The 16,636-nt window shown below is 41.5% G+C and overlaps 1 protein-coding gene across 2 annotated transcripts in view; it reads right to left on the bottom strand.

The window, feature by feature from the left end:
* Positions 1-205: 205 nt before the first annotated feature.
* Positions 206-16,636, bottom strand: part of BRWD1 (bromodomain and WD repeat domain containing 1) — a 113,884-nt gene continuing 97,453 nt past the window's right edge. For both annotated transcript variants that reach the window (XM_082697629.1, XM_082697628.1), the window contains exons 40-41: positions 14,288-15,199; positions 206-13,316 (exon numbers count right to left, since the gene is read on the bottom strand). In XM_082697629.1, coding sequence (XP_082553755.1) covers positions 12,205-13,316; positions 14,288-15,199 — 2,024 coding nt within the window. In that variant the 3' untranslated portion in view covers positions 206-12,204. The remainder of the gene's footprint in view (positions 13,317-14,287; positions 15,200-16,636) is intronic.

Raw genomic sequence — 16,636 nt, 5'->3', positions numbered from 1 at the left:
CATTGTCAATTCAAAACAAATTCTTTGATTACACGGAAGTTGACAAGAAATTGTGTGAGAGAGTCTTAACTGAGACTTAAATATTTTCATTTTATGGTATTTGTTGAGGATATAGCAGCCCCAATGAGAAATTTCTGTAGAATTAATGGTCAATATGGGAATGGAAATAGATTTATACATTTTAGCAATCAAAAATCAAACCCCGTGCGCCTAAAAATATTAGCAGTTTATTAGGAATTCTTCCTTTTCTCACCTGTACTAGTAACAAGATACTGGTATAAGTATTTCAGATGAAAGTATACTATAAACAGAGCAAAGGACACAGACTTTGTACGTTAGAAATATTCTGGCTTATGCCAAGGGAAAAAAAAAAAAAAAAGACGACAAAAAGCCTTTTTTTTTTAAGCAGACATGCAACCACAAACAAATTTTTCAAGTAATCTAGACATTTGGGTCTAGCTGTGTAACCAAAATATATGCATTACATTAGTCTGTTAATGAAAAAGGAATAGAAACTCTCAGGTTTCTGTATTTTACTTTTTCAGATTTACACATGCAAATCATATATTAATATTCACAGATATTTTTTAATGGGAAAACAACTTGTTTCTAACAATTCATTTTTCCAATAACATGTTACTATGTTAAAATGATTCAACAGTGCATTCATTTAATCTGGTGATCTTCCTTTCAACAAATACCTGTTAAATTAAACCTCACTGCAAAGAATTCTTTATAGTATCAAGATTTCTAATCCTAGCAAAGGCCACAGTGAAAGAGCCCACACATGCTGCCGTTTAAGTTTGTTGTGATGAGATTATAATTAATTTGCTCAAAGCATTCATAAAGTACTAATTTTGCTGTAGAGAAACATAAGAAGATATCACTGTCTCATCCAAAAATATGACTGTTTTAATCTTCATCTATACCTTTTATTTTCTAACTGGTTAAAACTAAGACCTTGCCTCATAATGAGGCACATTTTGGCAACTCTGTAAATGCTGTTATGTGCAAGTAAAAATGAGGAAAAGTTGCAATAGTCACATTCATAGCCTTCATAGAAAAATATATATTCCCTGAATTAGTCTTATCAAGTGGTCACCATTCCATTTGAATTCCAGTATTATAAACAAAGTAAGACATTTAATGGGTTTTTGCTAATTGCCTGTTTGCCACTCTGCTTCAGAACTCGATTATCAGCATCCCCATCATTGAATCCCCAGGTCCTTCTAGTTTAAATTGTTTTTGACTTTTAAGGTGGTGAATTCCTGCGACTGGATCTTATGAAAGGATTTGCTTTGCTCAAAAGCCAGGTAAGCTTTGTGGCACTTCTCTTGAAATGTGCCTACTTTTTCCCCCCTCTTACTGCAGTAATGACACACCATAGCTGCGCCCGTCTGAACCCTTAAAATTAGCATCAGTTTGCAATTTTGACATTTTTTTTCAGCCCTTGAAGTTTTTGCTACAGACCCTGTACACTTCCCATTATTTTCTTCCTCTAAGGAATCATGGGGTTTCTTCAAGGCCCTTCCTTTCTGAAGAGGAACAATCTTAGGACAGATTACTTGCCTCTGCTTTCTACCTCTCCACTCCGGCTCCACTGTCTAATTTCCCCCTCATCATCTCTGTAGGTGGGTGTCTGTACCAGGGCTCACTGTGACCCGCTCCATTATGGCTTTTAGAAAATTCCTCAAAAAAGGTGCCAACAAGGGATTAACTTTAGAGCTCGGAGCAGAACACAACTGCCAGTTTACTTGTGGTCCCCGATCCCCCTTCTACGTTTCCATAGTCACTATTGTGCTTTTGCTTTCCAGGATCTGAACTGCCTGAAAAAAAAGTGCTTTGCTATTAATATCTTCTACCTCTTTTTCACTGTCAGAATTTATGGTTGTATCATCCTCTTTATAAACACTCAGTCATTTTTTCTTAGCCACAGAAGCAGTTCGATGCGGCAGCTTTCTGCTGTTCTTCCTAAAACACACATTTTCTGGTCTTGAAATCGCATCATGAGATTGCTCATTATTTTTATCTTATTTGCAGCCACAGCGGCGTATCTGCTGAGAACTTTGTCAGGCACCATGCTTGCTTTCGGAGTTTCACTAGGCACTTACACTGCAGCCCTCTCATTATGCATATATGTTCTCATTTTTGTATTGGGTTCTCTGTCCCTAGGAACAGATTCTGAAAAACGAGTGAAAGTTCATGTAAATGCAAAAACCTTGTAACACAAGTTTTTACTACTACTTACAATTCCTCAGTTACACATTTCCTAAACAATAAATTTAAAAATTACTCACATTGCTAAATAAGTAAAAAACGTACATGATTTCTCATCAGTGATACTACATGTTCTTAACGTCGGTAGAACCTCCCATTTCCTTATCAACAAAAGAAGCCTTGAGTAGTAGGCCACCTGGCACGCTTTCTAATCTGCAAAGACAACTGCCACTTCGAACAGGAGCAGACTTGTGAGACTGTATCTTCAGCATCATAAAGCACTAAATTCTTGGTATCGTTTCGGATATTCTGTGTTGAACTATTTAGGATATTCAACAGCAGTTCTGAAATGATTTCCCTAGAACCTCCAAGAGAAGGCAGTACCATCATGACTCGAAGTGGCATCAGCTTTGCCTCAAGAAGGTCCTTGAAGTTTGAATTCCAACACCTTTAGTCAAAACAAACATGAACCAGTAGATAAAAAGGAATTGCCTGTTCGTTTTATCTAACTAAAATATGGTCTTAACCCTAGGTCCACTTTTTTAAAAATATTTGAGCATTTTTACATAACGAATTATTAAATCCTGGTTCCATTATTATTTAAATAATTTTCTGAGCTAGGTATATGCCGGCCATCCAGAGGATCAGGATAAAGATTCTAAAACACTAATTCTATACATATTAACTCTAATTGTTCTAAGAACTAAGAGGTGTAGGGCGACTGTGAAAAAAACCACATTCTAGAAACCAGAGTCACGGGGTAAGGAAAGCTTCCTTTGAGGACTGTTACTGTAGCTGAGAGCCAGGAACTGTGGAGGAATCAAACAGGCAGAAAGCACTGCGGAGAGGCAATTTTCCAAGCGTGGCCTGAGATCCATCCCAGCTGTGCTGAGGATCCCATGATGTTGCACCCACTGCTCCATGATCACCAACCGGTGGGCTCAAATCAGTGTTAATTCTGCCAATGTCTCAAAGCCAGATTTTCACATTTCAAATATAGGATTAATGCACTCCTAGGCTTTTGGAAAGTTCACATTATGCCACTTCGTTTTTTACAACCTACCTGATTTTGCTAGCCAAAACAAATCAAAGAGGATCTCACTTTTATTTAAAAAAAAAAAAAAAAAAAAAGGGCACCTGTGTGGCTCAGTCAGTTAAGCATCTTATCTGCTTTTGGCTCAGGTTATGATCCGAGCCCCATACCAGACTCCCCCTGCTCAGCACAGAGCCTGCTTCTTCTCCCTCGGCCTGCGGATCCCTCTGCTTGTGGTCTCTAATAAATAAAGTCTTAAAAAAAAAAAAAAGTTGGGGGCCAAAAGCGCAAACAGGGTTTGGTGTTGGTTTTGCTGAGAGCCTCTAGAGAGGCAGCAAACACCCTGAGCCGAAAAGCGGCCCACCGAGCTCCTCCCCGTGCTGCCAGAGCTCTTGTACTGTCTGAGCACCTGGGCTTGAGCCACACTGATTTTGGGCTTATGAAAGGTGATCACAGGAATGCCTTACTTTCAGAGAGCAGGCAAAATCTGTACCTTGATAAAAATGCACCTGAACTTCAGCTGCTGAGGGTTTGGTTTTATCTGTTGGCACTCTAGCCTTGCAGCCGTTAAATCAAGCTATCTAAAACTGTTTTAAAGGTACACAAGCCTTGCTGGGGGGTGAGTTTGGGGACCCCACGTCATTTGCAGACATTCAACAGTTGGTAAGAACAGGCTAGAGACCACCGAAACGACGGAGTCCTCATCCGGGCTCTCCCACTCTACCCTTTTCACCACTAAGGATGAGAAAATAAGGACTCATTTTGCCAGCTCTCAAGTAATGCTATTCATTCTACCGCAGTGAAACTCCCAACGATCAACAACCTTCCTGGTTTTTCCTTTATGAACAGAGAGGTTTGCCCTTCTGTCACCGAGCACAAATGAGTACAGGTGAAAATGGGCTACTGTTGGTTGATATGTTCATTAAGAGTGAGAACTGAGGAAGTCTTCTGCTCTCAAAAGCTCTTCCAATTTTACCCTCAGTCTGTGAAACTAACTTTAAAGATGTGCTTACGCTTTCTCAAAGACCCAGCATAGGTTAGAATTCCTGTACTAAAAGCAACCCCCCCCCCAAAAAATGCATCAAACCTTTTGCCAACTATGGGACTTCTATACTTTTCCAGTGAAATTCTATTTCTAAAGGTAACTCGTTTTATTCATTCTACGTCTCCAGGCATTGCAAAAATGGCCTTTTCACAGCTGAGTTCATCCTCAGACTGCTGGGCAGCACAGCCTCCCCTGCCTGGCTGGGCTGTGTGCGGTCACTCACACAAGCAGCAGAGACCATGAGAAAGCTCGCGTTTCCACTATGAAGGGCCTTTTCTGAGGAATGTTTAAAATTACCAACTAATGTCTCTGCAAAGCAACCCTAGATCCAAAGTCAATCTTCAGCACATAAAATCAATGTTAGCCAATACTAGTATGTGAATTAGTATGCTACAACAGACAAACGCTCTTATAAACAGGTAACAAAATGAAGGTTAAATCTGACCTACACAGGATGAGGGCAACCAGCATCGCTCAACTATTTCCATTTCCATGTTGAAACCACATCAAAAGTAGATAGCCAGTTCACTCCCAACAATATAGCCACCTGATAGTATAGATAAAACCCTAGCACACTAACCACTTCTGTGGGACAAAAAGACTTAAGTGGCAGCAATTAATTCCTTTTTGATGTACTGATGCAATTTAGGAGCCCAGTAAATATGAGCTCATTTTAACAAATGGTTACTTGTAATCCAAAATAAGGGAAAACAGTTAAGATTCTACAAAAGAAACTCTAAGTAGGTTTTTTAAAGTGCTTTAAGAACAGCTGCACTTCAAATATGTAACTATGGGGGGGGGGTAACGGAGTCAATTCTACTTGTGTACAGCCACTCCAACTTGATGAAGCTGGAACTCGAGTCTTAGACCTAAAATGGGAAGGTCACAGAATAAAGATAAAAGCACTCTGAGAAAGACAGAAGAGTGACAGTGTGGGAAACTAAAAAAAAAAAAAAAAAGCATACATGTAAGTCAGTGTTAATTTTATTACTAAGAACTTGGTAAATTATAAAGTGCTTTATTCGCCTTGAGAAAACTACAAACAGTTTTTAGAAATATATACAGGATCATTCAGGGCTAGAGAGGAGTCCAATTTATATGTTAGGGTACAAGCTTATAACTTTTGGAGGACACTGCTCTAACAATACATTTGTGATTGTGTCACTTAATACTAACCAGTACAATCCCCAAGTCCTCCTGTCCCAGATGGTGTTGGTCAGATGATTTGGAGGAGTTACTGAGCGCTTGAGGGATTGCTGCTTTCCTATAAATGATTCCCCATTTGGATTTGGCAAAAACCTCATCCACAGAGTAAAAATTTACATCTGTAATAGCACCCATCACAGTTCACCTGTATGACCACTTGAAATTGTCTCACTGTGTTCTAAGATGGTCTGTGGTGAATAGAAATTTGGATGTAGACATTATACTTTGGATTCAAAGCAATTATCTCTAGTTTCTCTATTTTAAGGACTAGTCATATTCCAATTACAATACTTAATACAAAACTGTTTTCCTAGATCCAAAATAAACTTCACATTGCTGTAGAAGCATGAACATTTTTAATCTCATCAGCATTTTAATTGTGGAATATTAAAAACAAATCTGAAAATGGAAAAAAGATGAAAGCATGTCTGAATTAGAATGAACATGTACTAGTATTTCACATATTTTTGAAGTACTGGACATTACTGGTTGTCGTGGCTGGTGGTAAATCCAGAGCGGAAACCTTGTTTGCAAATCAACGTAACCTCTCGAGCAAGGCTTTCATCAGAACTAGTTTGAGATGCCTTCTTTCTTGTCTGCCCTTTGGGGCGTCTGGGTGGCTCAGTGGTTTAAGCCTCCGCCTTTGGCTCGCGTCGTGATCTTGGGGTCCTGGGATTGAGCCCCACATTGGGCTCTCTGCTCAGCGGGGAGCCTGCTTCCCCTTCCCCCGACTGCCTCTCTGCCTACTTGTGATCTGTCAAATAAATTGTAAAAATCTTAAAAAAAAAAAAAAATTCCTTGTCTGCCCTTCACTGAAAAGCAATGAAATGATCAAAATCTCAAGGCGCAAATAGCATTTATCATGGATATTCATTCCTCCCAAAGCACAGGTTTCCAAAAAAGACCCCATACACTGGAAAGCCTCTTTATGTGTTTTCTGTAACTCCCTGAGCTGAGCACTTTCCTGTCTTCTGGGGGAGCTGTTAACACTGCAAAGTCAGCTTCTACAGTACGGCCACATCAGGTCAGGAGATTGTCAGAAATGATTCCAGAATCAAGAGCTGTTGTTCTTCACTATCTTGGTCACTTTTACAGTTGAACAGATGAATAAATGCATCTATCAAGTCTTCAACACACTCCGTGATAGGAACCACAGAGTTCTGTTTGGCTCGGACGGGTAACGTAGCTCATCACTCTGGCTTTCTCGCATCCCCAGAAAACTAGTTGTTAACCAGCAACTGTCCAAGACTTGTGATAGCTACTGCCATTTTTCCCCCCTAAAAATCTGATAAAAGCTCTGTGAACTATCAATTGAGGGATCCTGTACCTGTCTAATGAAGTTTTTAACTTTTAAATTTTGTTGACGTACAGTGCAATACTGGTTTCTGGGTTTAATGAACTTCTTGAAAGAGATCTCAGAGCATTTTTTTAAAAAGATTTTATTTATTTGACAGAGAGAAAGATCACGAGTAGGCAGAGAGGCAGGCAGAGAGTGGGTAGGGAAGCAGGCTCCCTGCAAGCAGAGAGCCCAGTGCGGGGCTCGATCCCAGGACCCTGAGATCATGACCTGAGTCGAAGGCAGAGGTTTAACCTGCTGGGCCACCCAGGTGCCCCAAGAGATCTGAGAGCATTTTAAACTGTTGGGCAGGATAAGGTATCAGGCATTAACCCTGGTTTTCAATCTACTTTATTACTTCCCTAATGAAAAGCAGCAGGGCACAGACAATCCAAGGACAACCCCTTTGGGGCCCATCTTTCAACTCCCTCCCCCGACCCCCAGCTCCTATGACAGGGTGGCCCTGCATTCTGCCCGAGAAAGCAATCACAAGAGGACAGAGGTTTGAGAGAAAAAATAGAGCTGTTCAAGAGTAAAGATGAGTTGCAAGGTAAATCGACTGCCTACTGCAGACCTTATAGAATTAATCAGCTAGAAGGCTCGAAGTTGTTTAAGATGGTAAGATAACAACATTAAATTTATTATACTCTTTTAGTTAGTAATTGACTTTTAAAAAGGTAAAGAAAACTGGTTCCTAGATGATAACTGAGTCGTGAGCTGTGACAATGAGTTAATTTTAAAAAGTCTGAGACCTTGTGTGGGAGTGAAAAACCAGGGATTTTTTTCATCCAGCTCCAGTGAAAATGGTCAGAATTTCACAGGTGAACTGAATGTGTGCCTACCGTCCGAGGACTAAGTATGGATTGACACTTCGAAAATTACCTTCAGTATATTAAAAATGAGATTGTTTCATGATGTAACTACTGATCAAAAAAGGTAGTAACTTTTAAATACTACTCCTGGAGGCCAGGCCGGCTGCTGCAGTCCAGGCAAACTGTAACTGGTTGTCCTGTTTCACTTAGGTCAATCAGAATCCCATTAAAGGTTTTCATAAATGATAAAACTTACCTTAAAAACTAAAGCATGACCAGAAAATATGCTCAAACACTGATAATTAAATTCAATGAAACAGTCAGTTGGTCGGACAAATAGATACATATTCTACAGTTACTTACATGCTGCCAGAGACAGACCTGCAGATTTGTAAGACCCCAATGTTGTAACTGGCCCCCATCCAAACTCCCTACATCAGATCCATACAAGCAAAGCTTAAGGAGACACCAGGTAAAGTCTTGATATTTTCCCACCAAATTCACAGTGTATTAAGGAACTAGCTTGGCAGGTTATTAGTGACTAGTAAAAACCTTCCAACTTTTGAGAATCCCCACGTACTGTTTGGCAACATCTATAATTTAAGAAAACAGCTACAAAAACCTCAATTAGAAAGTGAGAAAAGACAAGACAGCCCTTACCATTAAGGTCTTTACACTTTAATCTCCATTCATTCACAACTTTTGAGCTACCAAGTGGTATTAGCACTTACTAATCTAGTTTGGACTAGATTTTTCCACAATGTTCCATTTTCTCCCTAGTGTTGACAATTTTACTTGGTTTGGTCTTTGCTCCCAAATACTAGAATTAGAGACAGTCTTTAAACAGTGACATTGCAAATTTCTTAAGGTTTCTCCTTTATTCCATCCTGTTATCCGCAGCAGGAGTTGAGAGATGGACTTACATAATAACGGAGAGTTCTCCCGCAGGGACGGGGACTGCATCACACCAGAAAATAACTCAACTACAATTTCCATACAACGTAAGACACTGAAGTGTTTGTGGACTACTCCAAGATGCCGAATCAAGGAAATATGCTGACTTAACATGGATGAAAAGGATGGAGCTGGTATTTCAGCTACAAAGGGCAAGGCAAACAGACCTGTTCTAGCCATTTAGAAGTTACTCAAAAAAACCCAACGCAATTAAGTAGAAAGGAAAAACCAAAAATACTGTAAGCACTGTGAACAACATTCTTGCATTCTAGTGATACACAAACCTCATTTTTCTCAGGTGGCACAATCAAATTCAATGTGCAATGATGAGAGATTGAAGTCCTTTCAATGTAGTTTTTAAAATGATACAATTAAATTAACAAATTGTGTTCTGATTATTCTAAAGAAAAGAAGGCTAGAAGGACAGGGAATGTAGTATGAACCCAAGGCAGTCCTAAGAACTCTTATCTAAGACGTCAGCAACCAATGGAGTGTGAAGATTTAGTGACAAGTCTTATTCTTATTTTTGGACGATAATACCTTCAAGATGGCACTTTTATTAGCTTCATACCTTCTCATTTGCAATTCTAGGTTTTGAAGTGCCTTTTCCCCAAACATAAGTTCTTTCTCCCCATTTTTGTATACTATTTAAAAGAAACTTTTGTGTTGTAACTTAGAAGCTGTGAGTAAATGCTTTATCATTCTTTCCAAATAATTACTAAATTGAGAACGAATGTAATCAGAGATTTTCCCCCTAAAATAAAAAAGGGAGAATGACCGCCCTAAGAATTATCTGAAAATGGGATATACTTTCCCTTTTATTCAGAACTTACTACACATTGTTGGTATACCTTTTAAAGTAAGTCTGATTTAAAAAAAAAAAAAAAAATGTTTTTAAACCTCACCTATTTCTTAAATGTTTGACATCTTTTTTCTTAATAGCCTTTCAAATGAATCAAAATTCAAATCTAAATACCTCAGCCCTTTTTTTCAACCATATATGAATAAAAAATCATAGGACCCTGAACATATACAACCACAGCAGTTTTTGTTGTTGCTCATATACACCATTAAGTGACTTCAAGTGCAATGAAAAACTATAGCACTTACTTCCGGATCAGTTCACATTCAGTCTGCAAGCTTTTGTCTTTTTTCACAAGTATATACAAACTGATCCCAAACACATTAAAGTACATCCGTGCATTAAATCCCTGCGCATTTCGCATAAAGAGAAGTAGAAAAAAAGTCAAACATGTTCTAGTGCTCAATGTAAACATTTTGAACTATTAATTATTTATTAATTTTCCTTAAAGTACTTAGGAGTGTGTGTCACATATTCAAAGTTAACCTTAGGAATAGCACCATGACCAAAAAAACCCATAAAAGTGATTCTCACTATAATCCCTTAGTTTTACTTCAGAACTTGAGAAGCTACCACTGTCAACCATATCTTCAAAGTCATGAGGCCAAATTCTTGGTTTGTTTTTTTTTCCAGGTGAAACCAAAATACTGCTTTCTATACACAAAGGTCTAACAGTTTAAGACACAAAGAAAAATTAGTAATTGGTTGACCAGCCAATCTATGACCAATTAATTCAGTCCAAAAGATAAGAATAGTTCTACGGATGAAGGCTAATGATCAACGTCTCATTCTACCAAAAGAATTTATGTATTTATGAACATATTCTATATTTGTATTTATGGATTTTTTTGGTACCTTTTTGCAGATGATGGTAAACATGGAGTTATAACCCTGAGAATAGATATAAAACTGAGAAGCTTTAGAAGAGTTTAAATAAATTAATGGATAGGACATCTATCACCATTGCTTAAAACTAGGGAAGTAAAGAACATTCCATTAATGTTTCAGGTCAAGAGTCAAGGCCAATTCTCCTGAATCACTCTCTCTACCATATACTCAACATGAACTCTAATAAGAAGAGCTTCATAGTTTTGAAGTAATCACAGCTCTCTCAACAACAAAGGATGGGTAGGTCTATCCCACCTACCCCAACTGGGTAATGTCCAAAAATATCCTTCCCCTTACATCAAAGTACCTTCTACCATGTCGAATGAACAGATAACTGAAAAGTAACAACACTTAAGAACATTCTCTAACACTGAACCAGAGTCTGATGCTTTTCCATACCTGCCACCTTTAGGATACACAGGAGAAAAACGTTAATTTTGTCTGGAACCAAACACAGGGCCAATAAATAACAAAGGTGGGAGTACTGTAACATACTCCTTCGCTACAAAATATGTAAACCATTTGAATCAAGTCCATCTTCAGGCACAAACAAGCTAGGAATGGCCACCGACACTGTATGGAGTAGCACAACCTATCAAGCAAAAATATTTGGCTCGAAAATAAGTGTACTTATTTATGTATTTGATGATGTGATAGAAGTTTCACTTTAAATGGATTTCAAAATTATTTTCCCACAACACATGACAGTTTCTTAGATTTAAACTAGAGGTCACTAGTAAAGATACACTTAGTTGCCCCCGCAAAGAACACCTGGGATTGCACATGGCAGCAATAAGCTAAAACAAAGAGACAGAGAATGACGTTTAACTGTTTTCCTATATAAATGAGATTTGTGATTGCACTCTTAACAAAACAACTCTACAATCTCAGTGGAAAGGAGGGGAAACTACATATAATTTAAATACTCTCTTGGCCCTGTACACTCTATTAAAGAACACACTTTTCCTAAATCTAAGGCACACAAACTCCTCTATTTCACAGAGTAAGACTATGGAAGACCAAGATTTTGGTTAAATCCCTTACACAGAAACCAGGAGATCTTGAAAAGACAAATTATATAGCATTCTGTTAGTGCACAATTGAAAAGAAAATGCTAGGACTGGGCCTTAGAGGTTTAAAATATACAATCAAAACATTTTAAAAAATAATTTACCAGCACTTTATAAATTCAAGTTTATAAAATAAAAGTGATGACGTTTTCCTTAAAAATAAAGAAAAAGAGAAAAAAGACCCAACAGCATTTGGAAAGAAACCATTTCAATGAAAATGACCAAATCTGGTATAATGCATTCTGCTCAAGTAGCCAGGGGGAAGGAGGGGGGGGTGGTAGGTACCTCGCCTACTAATCATGGTTATACCTCCCATGATTATAATGTCAGTATGCACATAATATGTATGAAGAATCTGTAAACATTGGCCACGTGAAACTGTTCGACTACAACAGGACAGGGGTTAGAAACTACCACCTCTTGACGGGTTCAGAAAGTAACTGTGTGACACTTGCTACCATGAAAGTAATGCTTATCGGTTTCGATAACCAGGATGTCTAGTGTTGAACAGAGTTCAAATTCTTGCTATCTGTAGTTAAATACTGTCAAAGTAGATCTGCCCCCAAAATGAAGCATATTTTGGCACCTGTGCTGAGCGCTGCTACAAAGGCAAGCAAGTGCAAATAAAGATAACAGTCATGATTTAGTCACATTCATAACTTTTCATAGAAAAATATAAATATATTCCCTGAATTGTAGGACAAAAAATAATTTCAACAACCAACTTTCACCATAAATTCCAGTCCATTTCCTCTTTGAATGAACTGGCTTTCTGTCAAGGTCATAAGGTGCAATCATCCAAATCCAACACATTTTCTAAGCTTCTGTCATCATCCCCATCATGGTATCTCACGGTCCTTCTGCCCTGATTTCTCGTTTTGATTTTCGAACGTCGAAGACCTCTTTTCGATTGTGCATAGTCCAAGTCCTCCCAGTCGTTATCGTCCACACTCAGCCTAGGCCGTTTGCTCTGTCTCTGCCGCCTCGCGCCTCGAGCTGCGGCCGCGGCACAAGCTTTACCTTTTCTCGCCGCTTTTGCTTTTCCTCTCGTTTTCCTCTTTTTGGCTTTCGCGTCACCGGCACAGTCCACGTCGGATTCAGTCACCGACGCCAACTCGGAGTCGGACCCGGGGCCGCCTCGGGGCGCCGCCGCCGCCACCGCCGCCGCCGCCGCCGGCCCGCGGTCGGGCTCGGGCCGCAGCCTCTTCCTCTGGGCGTCGGCCTCGGCCGCTGCCTGCGACGCCCGCAGCGCCTTGGTCGAGCTGAACGGCGCCTTCCCGTAGGTCCGGAGCCGCCGGCCGTTCCACCGGCGCAGCCCGTAGTTCAGGTCGTCCTCAAAGGCGTTCTCGGCGCTCGCCTTCTGCGCCAGAGCGGCCTCCGCGCGGCCCGGCGCAGCCGCCTCTGCCCCGGGAACGTGGCTTGGCCACGGCTCCGCCGAAGGCCCGGCCGAGCAACTCCTGGCGGGCGAGGGCGCAGCGTCGGCCGCGGGGCTCCCGCGCCGGCTCCTGGGCTCGGCGCTCGGCAGCCCGTCGGAGCCCGAGTCGCCGCGGGGAGACGGACGGTCGCCGGCGCGCGGCTCGCTGGGCCCTGGCCGGCCGCCGTCTCCCTCGGAGCCGCTCGCCGTCTTCCCCGCGGGCGCGCGGGCGGCAGCGAGGGGCTTTCTCCGGCCGTTCCTGCTTCTGGGGCGCGCGCCGTCTACGCGGACGTCCTCCGCGTCACTCGCGAGCTTGGTCTTCCCGGCAGCGGCGGGCGCCCGTCTTCGCCGAGTCCTGAGGAGCCCCGTTTTGGCGTTTGAGGCCTTCTTAGCCACCCTCGCATGGCTGTCCGACCCACTGGAACAGACCCTCTTCCTGGAAGCCTTCCTGCTTTGCCCATGGTCCTGCGGCGCGGGATCTGCGAATACAAATGAAGAGCATCCTGTGAATGCGCAAGGGCACGTGTGCAGGTCACCCCTGCCCGTCACTCCAGGCCATCGGGGCTGGCCTTCCCCGGCCGCGGAAGGAGGGCGGCGGCGGCGCTCGGGCGCCCGCGCCCCTGCGGCCCCGAGCTCTGCGCAGCCGCAGCACCGGTCACCGGCCCAGCGCGCTGCCAGCGCCGCCGCCCCGGGCCCTGCGACACACAGACACAACACACCGCACACAGACGTGTTATTTACACGAATACACACTAACTTCTCACTCGTGCCCTAGCGTACGCAAACTCATCACGGACCCTCGGCCTCCCTGAAACTTTTTCACTTCACAACCCTGAAGTCACGCCAACACCCTTAATCTTAGCTTTGGCCGCCACCTGCCAAGAAAACACCCTTAAATCAGCAGCCCCCCCCCCCATGCTCCAGAGTTCTTCTGAGGCAAGTGGACAATAATGACAGCCAGGCTCACAGAAAACATGCAGACCCAACGAGCTGCTACACGTCAAGCACGGAGAGCAGTTTCCTGACCCACAGGCCAGCTGGGGGGGGGGGGGGGGCACTCTGCTGGGGGCTGCTGCTGTCAGTCTTAGCATCCCTTCCAAGCAAACAGTCCTACCCTTTTCTTTCTCCTCTTAAACTAACACCACAGCTTATAAATGTGCTTGCCTCTGCTTTCCTGAAACCCACAGCCAATACAAGAAGTGAAATCTTACCAGAAACAGCTGTTAAGGTCAAGACTGCCTGCTATGTGAATAAAACTACACATGTTTGGCAACCAGTTATGCGTGCACACAGAACATCAGGGACGCACAGAACAGACTGAGCACGCATGCGATGGACAGAAAATCACCGGTGAAGAGAAGTTTCATGGGGGGAACAAAAAAACAAAGCTCTAAGGAGAGAAGAACAGTGAGAACACGCCAGTAAGCCAAGATTACATATTATGAATTACCTTTCATAAAATTGTTTGGTTTTCCTTTTGTATTGTCATCATCTGAATCCAAATCAGTCTCAGATACATGATCTGAGAAACACTGGGACCCGGCAGTGGGTTCACATTTCGAACCCCCTCTAACCAGGTTCATTTCCATTCTGTGGTAGCTGCCACCTTCTCGATCTTGCTCTTCAGATTCCGAGTCCTCTGAATCACTGAAGATCTTTGCTTTTTTAAGGAAAGTAAGATTCTTGCGACCTGTGTTGTATTTCCTACCAGCATACTTTCTTGGTTCAGAATCTGCTTCCTCCTCTTCCTCTGAGATGCTCTCTGCCTTAAGTTTCTGCCCAGATGTGGATGGACCAGCAGTTCTATTATGTACATTATCGGAATCATGACTTTTAGAGTCTTCCTCAGAAGACTCTATTTTCAGGAATTTAGTTTTAGAAGTTGCTGGAGCATGCGACTTATACCCATTAGCATGCCAATTTTTGCGGGCTACTCGCAAATCACTTTCTGACTCTGAATCCCCATTTTCAGACTCATTCACAGTATTCTGGGCAGCATGAGAACTGAACAGTGGTAATGGCTGATTTCGGTCTTTTAGTTCCTCTTCTTCAATTTCAGACTTTAAGCTCTGATCATCTTCAGAATTATGTAATAATTTTTTTCTAGCCACAGCAGAAGCATTACGGTGAGGCAACTTACGGCCAGAACAGACACTTTCAGAGCTAGAGTTCTCCTCTACATCACTCATGAGCTTTATCTTATTGGCAGCCACGGCAGCACACTTTCGTAGCACTTTTCGGTTATTTCCAGCCCTGGCTTTTAGACTTTCACGGGTCTCCACTGAATTGTTATCAGAGTCACTTAAATAGACTCTCTTTCGAGTGGCTTTCCTGCCACATCCGTTCTCTAAAGAAACTGGACCTAGAAATAAAGAAGCAATAAGATTAGAAAAGTCTTCCTTATTTCAACATTTTTTAAAAAAATTTATTATTTTAGAACAGATGTTCCCTACCTTTTAATGCCAAAACAGATTTCCCGTCTATATCTAAAAAGCCCTAAGGATGGGGGCGCCTGGGTGTATCAAGTTAACTGTCTGACTCTTGATTTCAGCCCAGGTCATGATCTCAGGGTTGAGAGACCCAGCCCTGCCTTATGCTGGGTGTGGAGCCTGCTTAAGATTCTCTCCCTCTCACCCTTGATCATGCATCCTCCACTCCCAAAAAAACCCCAAACCACAACAAAATAAAAAACAGAAACAAAAAAACAGCCCTAAGGATGAAACAGAAGAGAGCCCAGAATAAACCCACACCTACACAGTCAATTAATTTACGAGAGAAGAGGCAAGAATATACAACGAAGAAAGGACAGTCTCTTGAACAAACAGTGCTGGGGAAACCCAGCAGCCGACCAGCAAAAACATGAAATGAGATTACTATCTTACACATACACAAAAATTAACATAAAAATGGATTAAAGACTTGAATGTAAGATCTGAAACCATAAACTCTCCTAAAAGAAAACACAGGGGGTCTAAGCTCCTTAACACTGATCTTGCCAATGATGTTTTTTTTTTTTTGATCTGACACCAAAAGTAAAGGCAATAAACCCAAGAATTAACAAGTGGGACTACATCAAACTAAAAGCTTCTGCACAGCAAAAGAAATCATCAACAAAATAAAAAGGCAACCTACTGATACATGCAAATCATGTATATGATAAGGAGTTAACTGTTCAAAATATTTAAAGACCTCATACAGTTCATCAGCAAAAAACAATCTGATTAAAAAATGCAGAGACATTTTTTAAAATGCAATCTGATTAAAAAATGAGTAGACATTTTTCAAAATATGGCTCACAAATAATGGGCAAAAGAATGCAAAAAGATATTCAACACCACCAATAAGGGAAATGCAAATCAAAACCACAGTGAGATGTCATCTCACACCTGTCAGAACAGATAAAATTACACAGGAACAACAGATGTTGGTGAGAATGCAGAGAAAGGGGAACCCTCATGCACTGCTGCTGGGAATGCTAGCTGGGGCAGGCACTGTGGAAAAAAGTACAGAGGGTCCTCAGAAGGTTAAAACTGTAACTGCCCTATGATCCCACAACTGCACTACTAGGTACTTATCTAAAGAAAATGAACCACTAACTTAAAAAGGTATCCACACCCCAATTTCACTGCAGCATTATTTACAAAAGCCAAGATAAGGAAACAACCAAGGCACCCATTGGCGGATGAATGGAAAAGATAATGTGGTGTATCTCTACAACAGAGTTTTATTCGGTCATTAAAAAATGGAATATTTGTGACAACAAGGAAAGACCCTGAAGGTATCATACTAAGCAAAGTAA

Source organism: Mustela nivalis, assembly GCF_964662115.1.
Source record: "Mustela nivalis genome assembly, chromosome: 1".
NCBI lineage: Eukaryota > Metazoa > Chordata > Mammalia > Carnivora > Mustelidae > Mustela > Mustela nivalis.
Note: the sequence above shows the minus strand (reverse complement) of the source record. Positions and strands in the feature narration are given on the sequence as shown.